Below are 18,718 nucleotides of genomic sequence, written 5' to 3'. Positions count from 1 at the left end.
ATAAATAACATTAATTTATTTAATTAATAAATATAATTAATATATCTTGTTTAATTATTATAAAAAAATAATATAAATACTAAAATCCTTAACCATCCTCTCTTTCCCCCCAAATCCCGTCTCCCTCCTTCCCGAAACCCTCGACGGCGAAGAAGCGAGTTGGCCCCGGCGGGAGCTGGCTGGAGAAGGCATCGGCGGGAGCTCGCTGGAGTAGGAATCGGCGGGAGTACCGGCGTGTGAGATAAAAACGGTGTTCGTGAGACTTTGGGATTTAAGTTGAATCCGGGCAATGCCAGGATTTACTTGCAAAGCGGTGGAGCAACAGGAAAAGTTGTCATTTTGATTTTTTTGCAAGATTTAGGCTATATTCTGTTCAAATCCGGCTACAACGCAGTCTTTTGGCGCTCATGGATCCCCAATTCTGTTTCGAGGGTGGAAGCTCGGACGAGGAACAGGATAGAGAAGAAAAAATTTGCCAATCTCCTTGGGAGTTTGGATCTTATTCCGAGTCTGTTTATGATGAGCACGAGCGGCGGAGGACCACCTCGGTTGATGCCAAGATCTCAAAAGCTCTCCAAATTCGCCCTGTATCGCTTCCTAACAACGACGAAGAAGAAGACGAAGACCGAAGAGGCAACGATAATAATGACAGCGAAGAGGATGAGGAGGGCGACGAAGATGAAGAACAGAAAGGAGAGGAAGAGCGGGAAGGGGTGGAAGAACGGGAAGGGGTGGAAGAACAGGAAGGAGAAAGTGACCACGAAGAAGAAGAAGATGATGACGTGGAGGATGAATCCCCTAAGCAGGTATACCCTATAGCTATTTTTGGGATTAAATTAATTGAATAATATTATTTTCTCGGTTCTCGTGCGTAATAACATGCTGTATAAGTTCTGTTGAATTGCGAAGTTGGATATGAAGATGGAAGCATGAATTGATGATATAACTTGTATGAGAGCTGCTTTTTATTCATTATTGTTATGCTTGTGATCTCTAGAGACCATGTTTAATGCATGCCACTGTTGGAATAAAGGCCTATTTTTATGAAATTGGCCTCACTTTATTGACCGTGGTTAGACGGATTTCTGACTTTGAGTTTTAGGTGAAATACATATTTGCTTGGACGAATTTGGATTTTAGGTGTTTGATGTGGATGTGGATGGAGATGACCCAAGTCTGGCTTTGGTTTCTTGCCAGCAACTGAAAAATTGAGGTGTATTTATCCTCATGCCATTAGCTCTAGAATTATTGTTGGTGTAGCTGAGGTGACTCCCAATAAAAATACCATGGTTTGTGAAAAAAACTGTTTAGAGTTTCATTCATAATAACTTTAGTGCTGGGAGTTAAAACCAAATGACTAATTCATTGGTTTCTCTCCAAACATCTTTATGATAATATAAAAACAACCAAATCTAGTATCTGACTTGAATTAGCAGTATTTTTGATGCTGCAATTCAATAATCTTTATTAGATATGCATTATTGATTGATTATGAAGTCATAATGTCTTCATTCCTGATGCAAAGATGCAACATGTTTTAAGTTTGAATTGGGCTAGTCATATTGGCTGGATGATTTGCATAACATCAATTTATTATGCATCATGCAAGGCAGTTGGCATTTGGTACTTGAAAAATAATTCTTATTTTAAAAAATTTAAAATAAATCTTATTTGAAATATGATTTAATTGATGAACAGGACATCTTATTAGGACCTTTTCATATTTAAAAAGGATGCTTTAGGTATAAATCTGTAATCCATTAGGTAATCTCATCATCCAGTTGTTAAAAATGTTCAAATGGGTTGTTCACATGAATTTGTTCTTACCAAAGTGGATGCAATTCATCTTATGTTTTCTATTTCATTGAAATTTTTGAAATGAAAACTGATCTCCCTCAATTTCATGAGTTCTAACCTACTTCTATTTCTATTTTATTTCTGAACCTTTACATGCTATGTTAAGGTGACTGCTGCATATCAAGAAACTTAAAATACCTATAATAAGCTGCGTTTGAATCAATTCTTTTATAATTTTGTTGAATTATTCAATTATCCTCATTCAGCTGTATTATTAGTCTGGTCATTATTGTTGTATTCTGAGACTCAATGAAAAATATGTTTAGGCTCAGTATTGAGTTTTCTGGCAGTTGAAAAATGTATGCCATGATTTTGTAAGAATATGCATTTGTAGTATCAGGAGATGTAATGCTGCTTTAATGTTGGTTCACCTCTAGATGTTTACCGTATGTAGGTGCATTTATTTATGTTCCTTTTAGCTTTTGTTTTATTCCTGTCTATACAATAGGGCCTATCGCAATGTCAAACATATTTGATTCTATGTTCTAGTGTATAACATGTAAATGGGTCTTTTCATATCACATTTATGCTAGAGAGGGCTTTTTTATTCTTAAATCTATTATTTTTTGCTTTTTCTTGTAAGAAAAATGGTTTTGTCTTCACAGGTACATTGACAAGGGATTCATGTTGTGATTGTTTGATAAAATTTAGACTGGTTGTCGACTAACTAATACAACCCTCTATTTTTCTCATTATGAGCTTGAGACCCGATAATGATAGTGTTAAATCAGTGATTATATATTAAAGAAGCAATATGTGATATAAAAAATTTAGCTTTTAGTGATTTCCATAATAGATTAGATATTAAGGTTTAAAACTTGCGCAGTCAGGTATTGAGCCTTTTTTTGTTCATGAGGCAAGGCGTAAGCCTCAAGATGTTTTGAGGCGTAAGCCTTAAAATAAAAAAAAATTGCGTAAATTGAAAATAAAGGTCAAAAGTGATTTTTTATATAATACTTAAATAATATGTTAAATGATGACATACGAACTTTCTATTAAATTATGAATTAACAAATTTGCATAAATATGAAACAAAAAATTACACAAGATGTAAAATGACAAATAATAAATTACGTGAAATAGAATTGAAATCCAAATATTATAAGAGTACTGTCATTACTGAGATGGTCTTTATTTGAGTTGTTGCCATAACAAATTGGTCTATCCTCTATCTCATCCGGTGGAGTCGAATTCCTCCCAATATGTTTCTTCTTAATTTATTTTCATTATGTTCATCTTTTATAAATGTTTTTCATCAACATAAAGATGAGATTAATACTCCAAAATTTTTAAGGTGGTGGTTTGCTGCTTTCAAGTGATCACCGGTGACGACTACGACGGTTTTGGCTGCGACGAAGGCCATGGGCTGGATGTAGAGGCATTCAAGAGGAAGTTGTTGCGGCTCGAATGTGCATGAAGGCGTGATTTATGTTAGTTGTAACAAAAAATAATATATAAATAAGGTGAGGCGTAGCCATGCTAGTGAGGTGAGGCATGTAGCTCAGTGGTAGAGCGGTTGGCTGTTAACTGACTGGTCGTAGGTTCGAATCCTACTTGGGGAGATTTGATTCATTCTTCATTCTTTCATGAAGAATTGAAGGCTCGCTTTGACCGTTAGGAGTAGGTAACCCGTTCCCTGTCTTTGTTTCGTCTGGTTCAATAATACCGCTTATCCTAGTGAGTTTTACGGACCCAGTAAATATCTAATGCGTTCCCGGGAGGTTCTTTTTGGAGGTTTTTGACTCAAGTCAGGTCTCAGCCAAGCTAAGGCGCAAGCCTCATAAAAATTGCTAGAGGCATAAGCCTTGAGGTGTTTTTCATTGGAATTGCACTGAGGCGGGCCTTATATTGCACAATTTTAAGCAATGATATATATATATATATATATTAGTCAAGCAAAGAGATATCAGATATAAAAGATTTAGTTCAAGTGAAGAGTATTAATGATGAAGATAAAAAAATTATTATATTTAGAAGAGGATATTTAACATAGATGAATGAGATATTTCAATAAACTTTTCAATGAAGATTTTGAGAATATATGTTTGACTTTTGTGACTTTAGCTCCTTAAAAGAAGAGGGATTTTTATTTTTATCATCATATTAGTAAAATTGAAGTTGAAAATGCTTTAAAGAAAATGAACTGTGGAGAAGTAGTAGAATCTAATGATATTACAATAGAAGTGTGCAAATACTTAGGAGATCAAGAGATTTCTTGGCTTACTAAACTTTTTAATATTATTGAAGACTAAAAAGATGTTAGACAAGTGGGGGAGTGTGTTGGTTCGTAGTTTTAAGAATAAAGGTTATGCACAAGTGTGTGCGAATTATAGAGGAATTAAGTTATTATGTCTTGCATTAGGATTATGGGAGAGAATAGTTAAGCATCAGTTATAATGTGATACTATTGTTTCCCAAAATTAGTTTATATTTATGTCAGTTAGGTCTACTAGAAGCTATACATTTGTTGAGAGGTTTGATGGTGAAATATGGAGAGAGTAAGGAGGATCTATGTATATTAGTTATTGATTTAAAGAAAGCATATCATAAAGATCCAAGAGAAGTTCTCTGGAGAGTTCTAGAAAAAAAAGGAGTTAATAATGTTTATGCTCAAATCATTAAGGATATGTATACGTTCAAACATATGGTGGTTTGACCAAATATGTTCCTATTTCAATTGGATTATATTAAGGATCACTTTAAGCATATCTTTTTGCTTTAGTAATGGATGTTCTTACTACACATTTACATGAGGATGTACCTTGACGTATGCTTTTTATTGATAATATTCTTCTGGTTGATAATACTAGATATGGAGTTGATGAAAACTTGAATTATTGAGGTCAACTTTAGATTTTAAAGGTTTTCATTTGAGTATATCTAAAACTTAATACATGGAGTATAATTTTAGTAGTAATAGATCTATTGATGGGATTATGACATTGTGTGATCAAGCCATTAAAAAGTGTGCATGTTTTAGATATCTCGGATCTATTCAAAGCGATGGTGTAATAAATGGAGATATTGTTAGCCAAATTCAAGTTGGGTAGTTGAAGTGGAGAAATGCATCAGGTCTGTTGTGTGATATAATAGTACCCCTCAAACTTAAGGGAGAAATTTATAAGTTGGCAGTGAAACCTAGAATGCTTTATGTTGCAGAATGTCAGCTATTAAAAGAGAAGTATAAAATTAAGTTAAGTGAGCCAGAGATGAGGATGCTCACGTAGGTGAGTGGCTTTACACTTAGAGATAGAATGCAAAACGAGTATATATGTGAGGGTTGGAGTAGCTACAGTGATAAATAAGATTATAGGGAGTTGCCTTTGATGGTTAGGTCATATAAAACGTCGGCCTTTTGCTGAACCTATTAGGAGAGATGTATTAGATCTGACCTATGTTAAGAAATATAGCTATGTTAAGAAAGGCAGAGATATACCTAAAAAGAGTTTCATAGAAAGTATTAAGAATGATCATTTTTATTAGATTTAAACGATAATTTGACTCTTAATAGGAGGTAATGGAAAAAAAAAAGATTCATCTAGACGACCCACGTAGCAGGATAAAGGTTTGTTGTTTTTGTTGTTGTTGGGTACAACAATTGATAAATACATGTTCACAATTGAGGAAAGAAAAATGGGCTTAGTTTTCCTCAAGCATCCATGAAAACATGATTAAGTACAACTTTTATTATGGTGCGCAGATTGATTCTATTTCAAGCTTGCCTATTTTTATAAAGGGATATTGGATAGCTAATATTTATCTCTATTTTGAATATGGGAACTTGTTGATTATATTACTAATCACCTTACAATATGAGTAACCAGGGGTCCAATAAATATGCTTGGAACTTCATTGTGAATTTTGTTTTCTGAGAGACGAATATTTTGAAGCATTTATGGTTGGTTATTTGATCATTTTTAGATGTTATTTGAACATACCTTTATAGCTTATTGTTGTTTTGCTTATTTCTTAACGCTACTACTTTAAGTATCCACTTCTGCTTTTTCTTTTTGCAATGCATGCATTCAAATTTGCATTTAGATGCATATCTTTATGCATGCGTACATTTTTTGTACAAATTGAGTGTTCTTTTTTTTGGCTCTTCCTTGACTGGTTGTTTATTTTATGATTTTCTATCAGGAAGGTCTTGCATCTGAAAACAAATACGGTGAAAACTCTGTCGTTGCCTCCACTGATTTTTTTGCATCAGCTGAAGGAGCCTCGTTTCATGCAAATTCTTTTCTTGAGCTTAATTTGTCACGCCCTCTACTTAAGGCATGTGAAGCCTTGGGGTACCATAAACCAACTCCAATTCAGGTTTTCTTCATTATAAACCAACTCTAGTGTTATGATGTATTTGATGATTAAAGGCACATTGCGATATCCTACATTGGTTTAATATGATTATTTTACGAGCATAGTGATTTCTACGCCTATCATTGGCAATCAAAATAATTCTTGTCAGCACTATTTATTTTTTTAACTTAAGCTATTCCATCTGTTTCATGCAGGCTGCATGCATCCCCTTAGCTTTAACTGGTCGTGACATATGTGGTAGTGCTTTAACTGGTTCTGGAAAGGTGATCATTGGAACTTCGCCTATTCTCTTAGTACCTTTTTTATTTGATATGCATGTTTATTTGTACGCACATCTAAGTTTAATGTGTAATTTTCTACCTTGTTTGTTTTCACCACTCAGACAGCTGCCTTTGCCTTGCCTGTGTTGGAGCGTTTACTTTTCCGGCCAAAGCACATTCATGCAACCCGGGTTTTAATTTTAACTCCTGCTCGGGAGCTCGCTGTTCAGTAAGCCAACTTATGTTACTCTTATTTCCATTTGACTAATTTGGTGAAACTTGTATTCTTTTATAAAATTATTTTTATACATGACGCAAAGTTGTATGTGCATTAGTCAGCAATGTGATATGTGTGGAAGCAAAAACAGCAAACAACAGTATAAAAACTGTTGTAAAAACGAAAACGGAAATTAATTTTTTAATAAAACTTCAATAAAAATAACAAGATACATGTGATCTACAATTCGAAAGGTAGATCGGCTCTCTTAAACAACCTAGACACCGTTAGGAAGCCTCCAAGTAAAACTACAGCAGAAAATCCAACTTAAAAGCATGCTCTAAACCCTAGACAACCCCTGCTTATATAGCTACAACACAAAAGAACGTAATTGGGAACTTCCTAATTAAAACCTCCTTAAATAAAATCCTTCTTAATATATAATAACACAATTACGAAGCTTTCCTAAATTAAAAAAAACCATCCTAAACACAATTAGGAAACTTTCCTTAAATATCTCCTTATCCTATTTGAATTCAAACCCCACATTAATTCCTTCCTTACTCCTTTTCCCTACATATGGAATTATAGGTTTGATGGGCCCCATAAGGGGGGCTGAAACCCCTAATGTTGCTTCTGTAAAATTCTGTTGGATCAGCTGGTTGAGCCGCCCTTTCTCATATCAACACTCCTCCCAAAAAGTGCCACCTTTTTCTCTAGGTGGAATAAAAGGAATGGCTGCTGAATAACCTGATAGGACTCCCACGTGGTCTCGTACTCTGGTAGGTTCTTCCACATGATCAACACTTGCTTCATGCTGCTCTCTTGGGCACTCCTTCGATCTTCGATGGTTCCAACAACACCTTCATGTTGCCCGTCAAGGTCGGGGGAAGTGAAGAAGACGAAATGTAACATCTCGGCAGACTAAGGCCTTTTTGGTATTGGGATGGTAGTATTTATATCTTTTTTGAGTTGAATCCAATGAAGATGTATCTTTTGGCTTTTGGATCTAGTTTAGTGTTTTGATGGTATTGATTGATACATGCAACACTCTTAATCATTTTTTAGTGGAAATAATGAGTGTTTTATAACCATAAAAATGGGGTTTTTATGCTTAAAAAAAAAAAAAAAAAAAAATGGCGAGGGTTTCGATTGGTGTTTTGCTTTCTAAATTGTACCATGAAAATGATTTACTAGGAATGTAGCAATTGAACTCGTTTCCTCCCAATAATATTTCAGAACATTCCTTATATAGATTAGAGCACTAATAGTTTTGAATAAATGACTACTTTTTTTCTTTGGGCAACCTCTCTTTTTGTGGATTGTTACATTTAATATTAGTTTCCAATTTGGTAAAGTTTTTTTTTAGAGCGGGAAGATTATTCTCGCATTGGATTTTACAAAAATTTTAGACATTAAGACATCTAAAAGGAATTATATAAACAATAAATTATGAACTTTTAAATTATCATATATTTTATTAATAAATTTGGATGACGATTAAGAACTTCATTTTTAACTTATTAGTTGTGTATCCTATATTTTGTAGTAATACCTTTTGGTATTTATGAGTTATAATAATATCACATTATTTATTTTCGGTTAAGTTTCAAAATAGTCCCCAAACTATTCATATATGAATATATGATCATTTTATTCCCTAATCCTTGATTATAACGTTGCTCTAAGTTAGTCCCTCGACTATACAAAATTGATCCAAAATGGTCCCTTTGAGATTAAGTTGGGATCAATTTTGTAATGTTGATAGACTAAATTTGGGTCAATTTTATGTCACAATTACAACATGAGGGATTATTTTGGATCAATTTTGTAGGGTGGCGGGACTAACTTGGGGCAACGTGATACTCTGTTACTAAATTGGTCATAAACGAATAGTTTGGTGCTATTTTGAGTTTTTTCTATTTAATTTTCATTTTGGTTTATAATTTTTTAAGGATTATTATGGTTTTATAAGAGGATGTATACTTGATATCAGTTTAAAAATTTACAAAACTGTTTTACTTGAAATTTCATCTTCAACCTTTATCTAACAAGAGAAATTGTTGGCATAGTGCCGTTTTTTACTCTTGTATATAACTTGGAATCCCTGGTTTGAAACCCAAAGGCAGTGGAACAAAGAAATGTTTGTTAGCAGATGAAATAAATAAGATAATATCAGAATTCAGAATATCAACAAGGAAACAAATGCCAGCTTGCGGTTGGATGGCATTCAGGCAAAATTGATCAGAAATAGCTGATCCAAATTGATTTCAATGTTTTTTGAAAACCATGGTTGAAATATATCTCCCATGCAAGATAGCTTATGATGCATATACCCATCTCATATTTGCCTAAACATCTAGCATTGTGTAGAGCTAGTTCTACTGCATCTTTTGTTTCATTTATCTTAGAACAAGGACAATTATCTTTTTTAGTTATGGTTAGTTAGTTATGGGTAGTTGCCTTATTTTTTTGGGTAGTTGACTTTTAACATGACACAATGGCGAAAAAGGATTCATGTAGCCGACCCCATGAAGTGGGACAAAGGCTTGATGTTGTTGTTGTTGCTGGTTAGTTAGTTATGGGTAGGAAATTCAATGGATGATTTAACATTTAATGTATGTTTCTGAATTATCTAACATTTCTATTCGAGTTCAATGCTGTTGTATGGTTTTCAAATACTTCATAATTAAAAATGGTATTTAAATGCAGGGATATAGAGGCATGATATGTTAACGTACTGGCACTAAAGCATAACAAGAATTTAAATTTAACCTTCATTTCCTCTTCTTTCGATCACATAATTACTAGTTCCCAGCTAATTGCTGTCATTTATCGCGGGTCTTTTTAAATTCCTTTTTCATTATTATATTTAATGGTGGTTGTATTTCCTGTGATTTCTGAAGATTTTAGGTAAAAATCAATAAACTTGAGGTATCTTTTGTAATGCAGGGTTCATAGTATGATAGAGAAGCTTTCTCAATTCACTGATATAAGGTGCTGTCTTGTTGTTGGAGGGCTTTCATCTAAGGTTAGGCATCATGTTTACTTATCATTCTAACCCCATCATGTGCAAAAGGGAAATTCTTTCTTGAGTGGAGAAATTATTTGATACTTTTCCTGTAAAGGAAGCATAGCATCTAATCTTTTTTGCTATTCCTTTTTAATATTTATGCTTTTTGTTTCCAATTATCTTTGTGAAATGTTGATTCATTAGTGTTTTGGCAACTTCGCTGAAACGTTGATTCATTAGTGTTTTGGCAAGTTTGCTTTAAGTTAGAAGCACAATTACTTTTATCGTACTATTTTATGGATATTATGTCAGTTAATACTTGGATAATGCTAGTGTCACGACCCGACCCGAAGACTCGAATTAACGAGGTGAGAAAAGACGGTCGGGCAGTAGATTAAATTTCAACTAATCTAAAACTATCTCAAAACTGAAAGAGCCGCTAAAACCTCATAATTTAAAAAAAATATCATAAATACCTTTTATTTGGAGCGTTTAGCTTACGGTATACGTTTTCACCTCTTCTATTCATTTTGATTATACTAAATTATACCTGAAAATGTTAGGACAACAAAGAGTAAGCTATAGCTTAGTGAGTAAAACATGCTTCTAATTTACAATAACAATATGCATGAGCATAAAATAAGTTTATTTAATCATTTCATATCAAAACGTGCATACATCATATTTGTCAAATATATCATATCTTTATCCTTTTTTAATAATACAGCTGTCTCAGGTGTCACCTTCTAATTTAATACCGATGAAGGTACTCTTTTTCCTTTTTCATTTCCATAATCTTTTTCATTAATGTGCATGGATACATTGCGTCCCCAGCCAATACCATAAGGGGGTGAGCTCCATCAGTCAACATGCACATACAATCACATGTTTCTAGTTATTTCATTAATATTACTTTCTTTTACAGTTTTACTTTATGCTTTATACAGTAATATAAAGTAAATCATTTAATATGCGAGAGATGAATCATTTTCAATACAGTTAAAAAAATAGTAAAGTAAATAACTTGCAATGTAATTAGAAGCAATATATTTACCATAACATAGAAATATACTTACTCACTTTGACTAGGATTGCTTGCTCTTAATGTCCTTGATCTGACTTCAATAAAATGACACCTATCATATTATATGATTTCATATGATTATTTTAACTTATATATCTAATCATATCTATTTAATTAGTTATAAAAAACACTTAATATTTATTATTAATATTATTATTTTTCAATATAATTTATTCTCTCCACTTTATTATAGAAAATCATAATTTAATTAATTTCTAAAATAAATTTTCTATATTTGATAATTTCTCCATTTAAAAAACTAATAAAATATACCTTCATTTTCTATATAAATTATTGTTAACTCTTAAATATGTTGTTATTTTAAATCTAATTTATATCATAATTTAATTTATTACGACTTCATATATTCTTTTATTAATAAATTCTAAAATAAATTTTAATTATCCTTTATTAAAACTCTAATAAAATATTTATCTTAGAACAAGGACAATTATCTTTTTTAGTTATGGTTAGTTAGTTATGGGTAGTTGCCTTATTTTTTTGGGTAGTTGACTTTTAACATGACACAATGGCGAAAAAGGATTCATGTAGCCGACCCCATGAAGTGGGACAAAGGCTTGATGTTGTTGTTGTTGCTGGTTAGTTAGTTATGGGTAGGAAATTCAATGGATGATTTAACATTTAATGTATGTTTCTGAATTATCTAACATTTCTATTCGAGTTCAATGCTGTTGTATGGTTTTCAAATACTTCATAATTAAAAATGGTATTTAAATGCAGGGATATAGAGGCATGATATGTTAACGTACTGGCACTAAAGCATAACAAGAATTTAAATTTAACCTTCATTTCCTCTTCTTTCGATCACATAATTACTAGTTCCCAGCTAATTGCTGTCATTTATCGCGGGTCTTTTTAAATTCCTTTTTCATTATTATATTTAATGGTGGTTGTATTTCCTGTGATTTCTGAAGATTTTAGGTAAAAATCAATAAACTTGAGGTATCTTTTGTAATGCAGGGTTCATAGTATGATAGAGAAGCTTTCTCAATTCACTGATATAAGGTGCTGTCTTGTTGTTGGAGGGCTTTCATCTAAGGTTAGGCATCATGTTTACTTATCATTCTAACCCCATCATGTGCAAAAGGGAAATTCTTTCTTGAGTGGAGAAATTATTTGATACTTTTCCTGTAAAGGAAGCATAGCATCTAATCTTTTTTGCTATTCCTTTTTAATATTTATGCTTTTTGTTTCCAATTATCTTTGTGAAATGTTGATTCATTAGTGTTTTGGCAACTTCGCTGAAACGTTGATTCATTAGTGTTTTGGCAAGTTTGCTTTAAGTTAGAAGCACAATTACTTTTATCGTACTATTTTATGGATATTATGTCAGTTAATACTTGGATAATGCTAGTGTCACGACCCGACCCGAAGACTCGAATTAACGAGGTGAGAAAAGACGGTCGGGCAGTAGATTAAATTTCAACCCTAACCCTTCGGCTTCCTCACCTCCTTATATTATGCCTCTGCGACTCCAACCGTCGGGAGAAAACTCTACAACTTCTAGACCATTCGGTTTCACGATACGATAAGGTCAAAACATTCCCGAGTGCCTCTTCATTTTTCTCATCGCCTTCGACTTCCTCAACTCCTTCGGCTTCCAGGCGATGCCAAGTGACGCACTTGCTTTGTATTCGATAGACGACTCCTTTGACTCCTTCACCTTCTTCGTCCTCTTCGTATACCTGCAACTCCAGGTAACGAAAACATGTTTCTTTCGCTTTATCTTCTTCGTATCCTTCACATTGTCGAACCCTAGGTTCGAGATATTACAGCTAGGAAACTTCATTTCTCTCTCTCTCTCTCTCTCTATATATATATATATATTGGAGAAAAATAGATTTATATAGCCGACACCACGTAGTGGGATAAATACTTGATGTTGTTGTTGTTGTATGTGTGTATATATAAATTTGCAATCAATTGAATACAATGAATGCTTGTTTTACATGTATATCAATTTGAATCTAGCATATCTCTTAAACATATAAAATCATGCCCAGTGTCCCTTATAATGTCTGTGCTTGAATGATTTTAAGCTGCAACTTTTTTTCTTAGATCACAGCATGGAGCTATGTGAATTTTATGTGACAACTCTATTTCATTTCACTACACTCTTCTCTTTCATTGATCATATTTTCAGTATTGTGTTCATGTTAGATGGTGATGCTTTTTGAATTTGCAGGTTCAAGAGGCTGCTCTAAGATCTATGCCTGACATTGTTGTAGCAACTCCAGGGCGCATTATAGATCATTTGAGGAATTCCCAGTCGGTTGGTCTAGAAGATCTTGCCGTTCTAATCCTTGATGAGGCGGATCGTCTTCTGGAACTAGGTTTTAGTGGTGAAATTCAAGAATTGGTATTTCTACAATTTTACTCTTATCTACCAGTTGAAAACATAATTACGGTTCCTTATTATTTCCATGTTGAATATGTGGGGGATATTATGGCTGCTTTGCTTTGTTCTGAGCAATATGTGGAGTGTAAACAACTGCCTTCTCGTTGATGTTGATTTTATTTTTAGATTCGCTTATGCCCGAAGAGGAGACAAACAATGCTTTTTTCGGCTACTATGACTGAAGAAGTTGATCAACTTGTCATTCTCTCACTTAATAAGCCTGTGCGTTTACAGGCTGATCCCTCAACAAAAAGACCAGCGACATTGACAGAGGAGTATGCTTTTTATGTTTTTCATATTTTTGATTTATATTGAATGACCTATGCTTCAGGTTCCTTTTTTATTTTCAAATTATTTTTATTTATGATTTTATGCATATAGTTATTTAATTAGTGGTCTTCTTTTGATGACCCTTGTTGACTTTTAGTATTTGGTTGACTCTAAGCTGTAGAAATACATAAGGACGATATGGGGCATAAAGCCTCTTTGGATACGCAAAAGAAGTTTCAGTCTTATATGATCCCACATTAATTTACGTCGTACAACCCACCATTTCTGCATAATAAAGAAAACTTCACATGTGCATATTCATACATGGTGTACCCTTTCGTGAAGTGAAGGAAAGAAGTCTTGATTAAGGGATAAGGTTAAACATTTGAAAGCAAATCTAGTCATATTCATCCTGATAAACATGCATATTAAACCTATTCTTATGCAAGAAAACATAAACACCTAATAAAATAATTCATTTTTTTTTTTAAAGAAAGACGCGTTCATGATTAAAAATGAACCTGAGAAGAATTGAAAATGGGCTGGATTCAGATTAGTTATGGCCTGACATGACTTCTTGTAATTGGCCAATTAAATCAGTCTAGTTTTGGTGACTATGATTACCTGTAACATTCTGGCAGTACGTTACAGTAAATAGACAAACTAGTCCTTTACATCCTGCCTTCCTGGACATGAGTTTGCTTTGATATATTTTTGTTTTGAATCTTAGTAATTTGGTTCAGCGATTTTTTTAAAATCTTGATAATGCATGTTGGATAATTTTATAAAGCTTCTTCTATTAGGAGTATTAAATGTGATTTATGTAACTCTAATGACTAACAGGCTCTCTCATGCGCAGAATAGTTAGGATAAGGCGAATACGTGAAGCAAACCAGGAGGCTGTTCTACTTGCACTATGTTCCAAGACCTTCACAGAGAAGGTGATTGTTTTCAGGTATCTTCCAATTGAAATGGGAATGTTATTGTTTCCTCCAATATTTGTTTCTTTGCTAGTATGTGGCGTATTTACCATGATTTCTTGATCATTAGCTCCTGTATACTTAATAACAGTTGATGCACCACTGTTAAGGCAGAAAATGTTATTTACTTTTGCACCTGAAGCATATGTGGTAGATTTCTTCATTGTTTAATGATTAAATTAGTATTTGCTTCTTTCAAAAGAAGATGCCAAATACTTGCAGTTATTTTCCTCTCTTATACCTACCCTAAAACTCATGTCACCCTGTTTGCTTTATATTAGGAGATCTGGTTTTTTAAAATTCATTCTTTTATCATATTTTGCGTGTTATTTTTTTAAGTGATCTGATGCTTTTATGTGTATGATGTTAATTTTTGTGCTTATTGATTTATTCTTTTAATTGCAGTGGAACTAAGCAGGCAGCTCATCGACTAAAGATAATATTCGGGTTAGCTGGTTTGAAAGCTGCAGAGCTTCATGGTAATCTTACCCAAGTTCAGCGTCTTGATGTGAGTATCTTTTGTGATATAAATGGTTTATGTAAAGTTAGAGACATGTAGTAATGTTGGCGGTAGGTTATTTGAAGAATTAGTTGCATATAAGCCGTAGTACTTTTTTGCCGCCATATTTTCTGGTTGTATCTCTTTAGCAGTGTAAAACCAGTGGAAAAGGTCTTTTTATGTATCTTATACTTGCCATTGAGTCATCTGACTGCAAATCCACGCCACTTCTGTTTTGTTTTGTATTCACTAGAATGGATGGCATATTATAGATTTCCTTATTTCTATTTATCAAAATTTTGTCAATTTATTTTCACTTTATTAGTATGCATAGCATTTTGTGTAAAAATTATGCCTAACGCTGTTATATATGTTTCTATATTATCTTACACTAGTGCACTTCAGTGTCTTCAAAGCACAAATCTCTCGTGACACGCAATGATTTTTATTGCTCAAGCACACAACATTCAAGCAAAGTGGGGAATTTTGGAAATAATAGCACTCGTAACTTACATATCTGATCTGCCTATGCTTTTTGTGCATCCAACATACATTAAGTGATGTTTGATTTCAAGTAAAATGGTTGTAAAGTATTCCAAATGTAAGGATTTTGAGAATTTTGATGTTTGATTTGATGTAAAATAAATGTAGTTTAAAATTTTGATGTATTTGAAATGTAACATCTAGTTCAACTTTGGTGTATATAGAATTTGTTCAATTTGGACGATTTCCAGTTATGCCATTAATTCATTATCATCGCCGTCGCCCGCTGATACCTCCCCAACTGAAAAAAAAACCTACCACTTGCCGCCGATAGTGATGTATGCTGATTTTTGGAATAGAAAAAACTGATGATTTTTCTTGGAAAAGCTTGAGAGCTTGTTCCACCTCTTCCTCTTCTTCTAGGAAAGCTTGCGAGCTTGTCCTCCCTTCGTCTCAGACTTCTTACCTTTTTCTTCTATCCGCAAGTTCCCTTCCACTTGTATCCTTCTTCTCAATTGACAAGAAATGCAGTTTTAGGTGTTGTTTATTTCATATGTTTGTAAGCATCAAGAAGTGTCGTTTCATAATATTAAAGTTTGTTGTTTGTCGTATAAGTCGTATTTTGTCTAGTTTTGGGTATTTTATGTAATTTTCTACTTATCTAGGAAGTCTTTTCTTTTGCTTGCAAAAAATTTGGGGCTTTTTCCAAATTTTTGCTTGCATCAGCTAGTCATCATTCTCTCATTGTCGTCACTCATCTCCACCACCTCCATTGCCTATCGTCGGTTACCTCCACCATCGGCCACCACCGTCGCCAACCACCGCCAACACCGTCGCCGGTCATCGCCAACACCGTCGCCGGCCACCGCCAACACCGTCGCCGGTCATCGCCAACACCGTCGCCGGCCACCGCCACCACTCACCACCGTCAACCATCATCTTTGGACTACACTGCATTCAATTTACTTCAAGCAAAAAAAAAAAAAAACCACTTTCATTTATTTTATACCCATCTATACAACTCCAAAGTAATTTAAATATAATGCATCCATTTTACACTATTATATTTTTCAGCCAATCAAAAAGCCCCTAAGTAGCCAAGGTTAATGATATAAATGTACAATTTTCAATTAGATGTGCCATACATTATTAAAACTATACATGAGTATATTCAAAGCATATGTTGGGTTTGTAGAGGTAAAATAAATTATATTAAGGTTCAATAAAATAAATTAATTTAATGATTTAAATAACATTTAGAGGAAAAAAAAAGGTGTGGAGTGCCTTCCTGATTTGAAGCTCATTGAGCACATTTAAAACTCTTTCTACAAATTATTACTAGTTTAAAATTCATAGAAATCAAATATGATAATAAATATTTGTGCAATGTGTAGATTAACAAATAAATATGATATTAAATTTAAAAAATGAAACAATTGATGTCATATTTTAATGGCATGAAGTTAAATTCAAACATCCAACACTTAAAATAAATGGGGTTATTTATAGTCATTAATGATCAAAGTGCATGTATAGTTCATAATCCTCTTCTTCATTTATGTATTGTCTCCATCTCCATTAGATTAAAATTCATCCTGCTCAGACTCTTTCTAATGTAGGCAAGGAATTGATATCATGTCAATTTGATGTTGGACCTTTTGGAAGATCACCTTAGATCAGCTACTTGATATTTTCTTCCTTCTCTCATAAGTGGCTTGACTGTGCTTGAATTTTTCCTTGAAACCCTTGGATGATAGTAGCGAGGAGAGAGTAAGTTTAAATATGGAAAGGAGCGAGAGAGGAATCAAGGAAATACCTATGGAATCCTATTAGGAGAAGTTCCATCGCTGAGTGCCTAAAAAATTGTGTACATTAAAAGAGTGTGAAGTGGATTTTCGATTAGAAGAGAGAGAAAGGAATCTTATGGGTATAAAGGAATTTGATGGAGAAAGAAAGATAAAGAGAAGAGGGAATCCTTATTGTTTCATTTAAACCTCATTATCAATATGAAATATATTAAAATCCTTTTTATAACAATAGGGTTATAAGTTAAAATTAAATTAATTTGAACTCGATCCTCTGTAAGTCATAAAAATCCCATAATCATATTAAAAATAAAGAAAATCTTAGCATTAATTAAAATCCTAAAATAATTCAAAATTTTGTAGTTTTTTTAATCTTGAATTATATTTGGCACATATCATGTACTAGCAACTCTCTTTGAGCTGACATAATTCTTCTCTTTAAGAATTATGTAAAAGCTCTTTCTTGAAAGTCTAATTTTCATGGAGGCAATAAAATTGGTCTATCAACATCTCTTGAATATTCAACTTTTTAAGGATGGTCATAAGAGGTATATCATAGGGAACACATGTAGATCGCGAGTATTTCCTATCAATCTTCTCAAAACAGCGAAAATCTTCACAAAAATCCGCACAAAACCACAAAAACAGTAGAAAATTTGTATTATTTGATGAAAGGAAACGAAAAATAGCAAGATACACTTGATCCTCAATTCGAGAGGGGGACCGATCTCTCTCAAATCTCTAGACGCCGCTAGGCCCAAAGAAAACCTAAATCTAAGAGATCTCAAATTTCAGCCAAATTCAAGATACCCAAACCCTAGGAAAACAAACTATTTAATGCATACAAATCAAAAGAATTCCCTAAACAGTCCCTACATTCAATTTCCCTCCTAATCTTCCTCAAAAATCCTTCCTAAAACGCTCTTGCAAGGCTAGCAACTCGCGCGGCCTCGCCCAGGCAAAAAAATTCCGTTGTTTCGCCCTTAAGCCGGTCCCGCCTGGACTGACTGGTCCGGTCCAGTGGACCGGCCTAACAATACTCCCCTCCCAAAGATCCACCTTGTCCGCAAGGTGGAAAGACGACACCCTCCATTCCTTCTTCATCACAAACAATAAGAACCTGAAGAGTTCGGTCCTTACACCTGTGCCCCGGCGTATACCTCTCTTCACATTTGAAACAAAGCCCCTTTGCCATCTTCTCCTGTAATTCTGTCTCAGTGACCTTCTTGAAGTTGTCCCCACTCCCTCCTACTGGCTTCTCCCTGGTGGTCTCATTAATGTTGCATGATGCAGGCCCTTAGGTGTTAAAAGAGCGGTCGTAGTCTTGTAAGAGCCTCCTGAGCTACTTCTCCTGGCTCCCTTATCCAGATTCTTCTGATTTTCTACCAGCTGTGCCAACTTTATTGCCTCCTTCAAGTCACTAGGCATCAGAACTTTCACTGCCGCTCGAATCTCTGCCTTCAACCCCTTCATGAAGTTCCCCTCCAATACGATATCTGATAATCGCTCCACTC

The 18,718-nt window shown here is 33.9% G+C and overlaps 1 protein-coding gene across 3 annotated transcripts in view; it reads left to right on the top strand.

Annotated features, from left to right (window-relative positions):
* Positions 1–94: 94 nt before the first annotated feature.
* Positions 95–18,718, top strand: part of LOC110104351 (DEAD-box ATP-dependent RNA helicase 28) — a 46,293-nt gene continuing 27,669 nt past the window's right edge. For 2 of the 3 annotated variants that reach the window (XM_028699178.1, XM_020833414.2), the window contains exons 1-9: positions 95–806; positions 5,998–6,174; positions 6,369–6,437; positions 6,557–6,663; positions 9,604–9,682; positions 12,955–13,128; positions 13,294–13,442; positions 14,297–14,392; positions 14,823–14,925. In XM_028699178.1, coding sequence (XP_028555011.1) covers positions 408–806; positions 5,998–6,174; positions 6,369–6,437; positions 6,557–6,663; positions 9,604–9,682; positions 12,955–13,128; positions 13,294–13,442; positions 14,297–14,392; positions 14,823–14,925 — 1,353 coding nt within the window. In that variant the 5' untranslated portion in view covers positions 95–407. Of the gene's footprint in view, positions 807–5,997; positions 6,175–6,368; positions 6,438–6,556; positions 6,664–9,603; positions 9,683–11,729; positions 11,809–12,954; positions 13,129–13,293; positions 13,443–14,296; positions 14,393–14,822; positions 14,926–18,718 lie in introns of all 3 variants that reach the window. The other variant, XM_028699179.1, reaches the window with a different exon arrangement.

The sequence above is a fragment of the Dendrobium catenatum genome, unplaced genomic scaffold (genome assembly GCF_001605985.2).
Source record: "Dendrobium catenatum unplaced genomic scaffold, ASM160598v2 fragScaff_scaffold_1220, whole genome shotgun sequence".
NCBI lineage: Eukaryota > Viridiplantae > Streptophyta > Magnoliopsida > Asparagales > Orchidaceae > Dendrobium > Dendrobium catenatum.
This window is presented reverse-complemented; position numbering and strand designations above follow the sequence as displayed.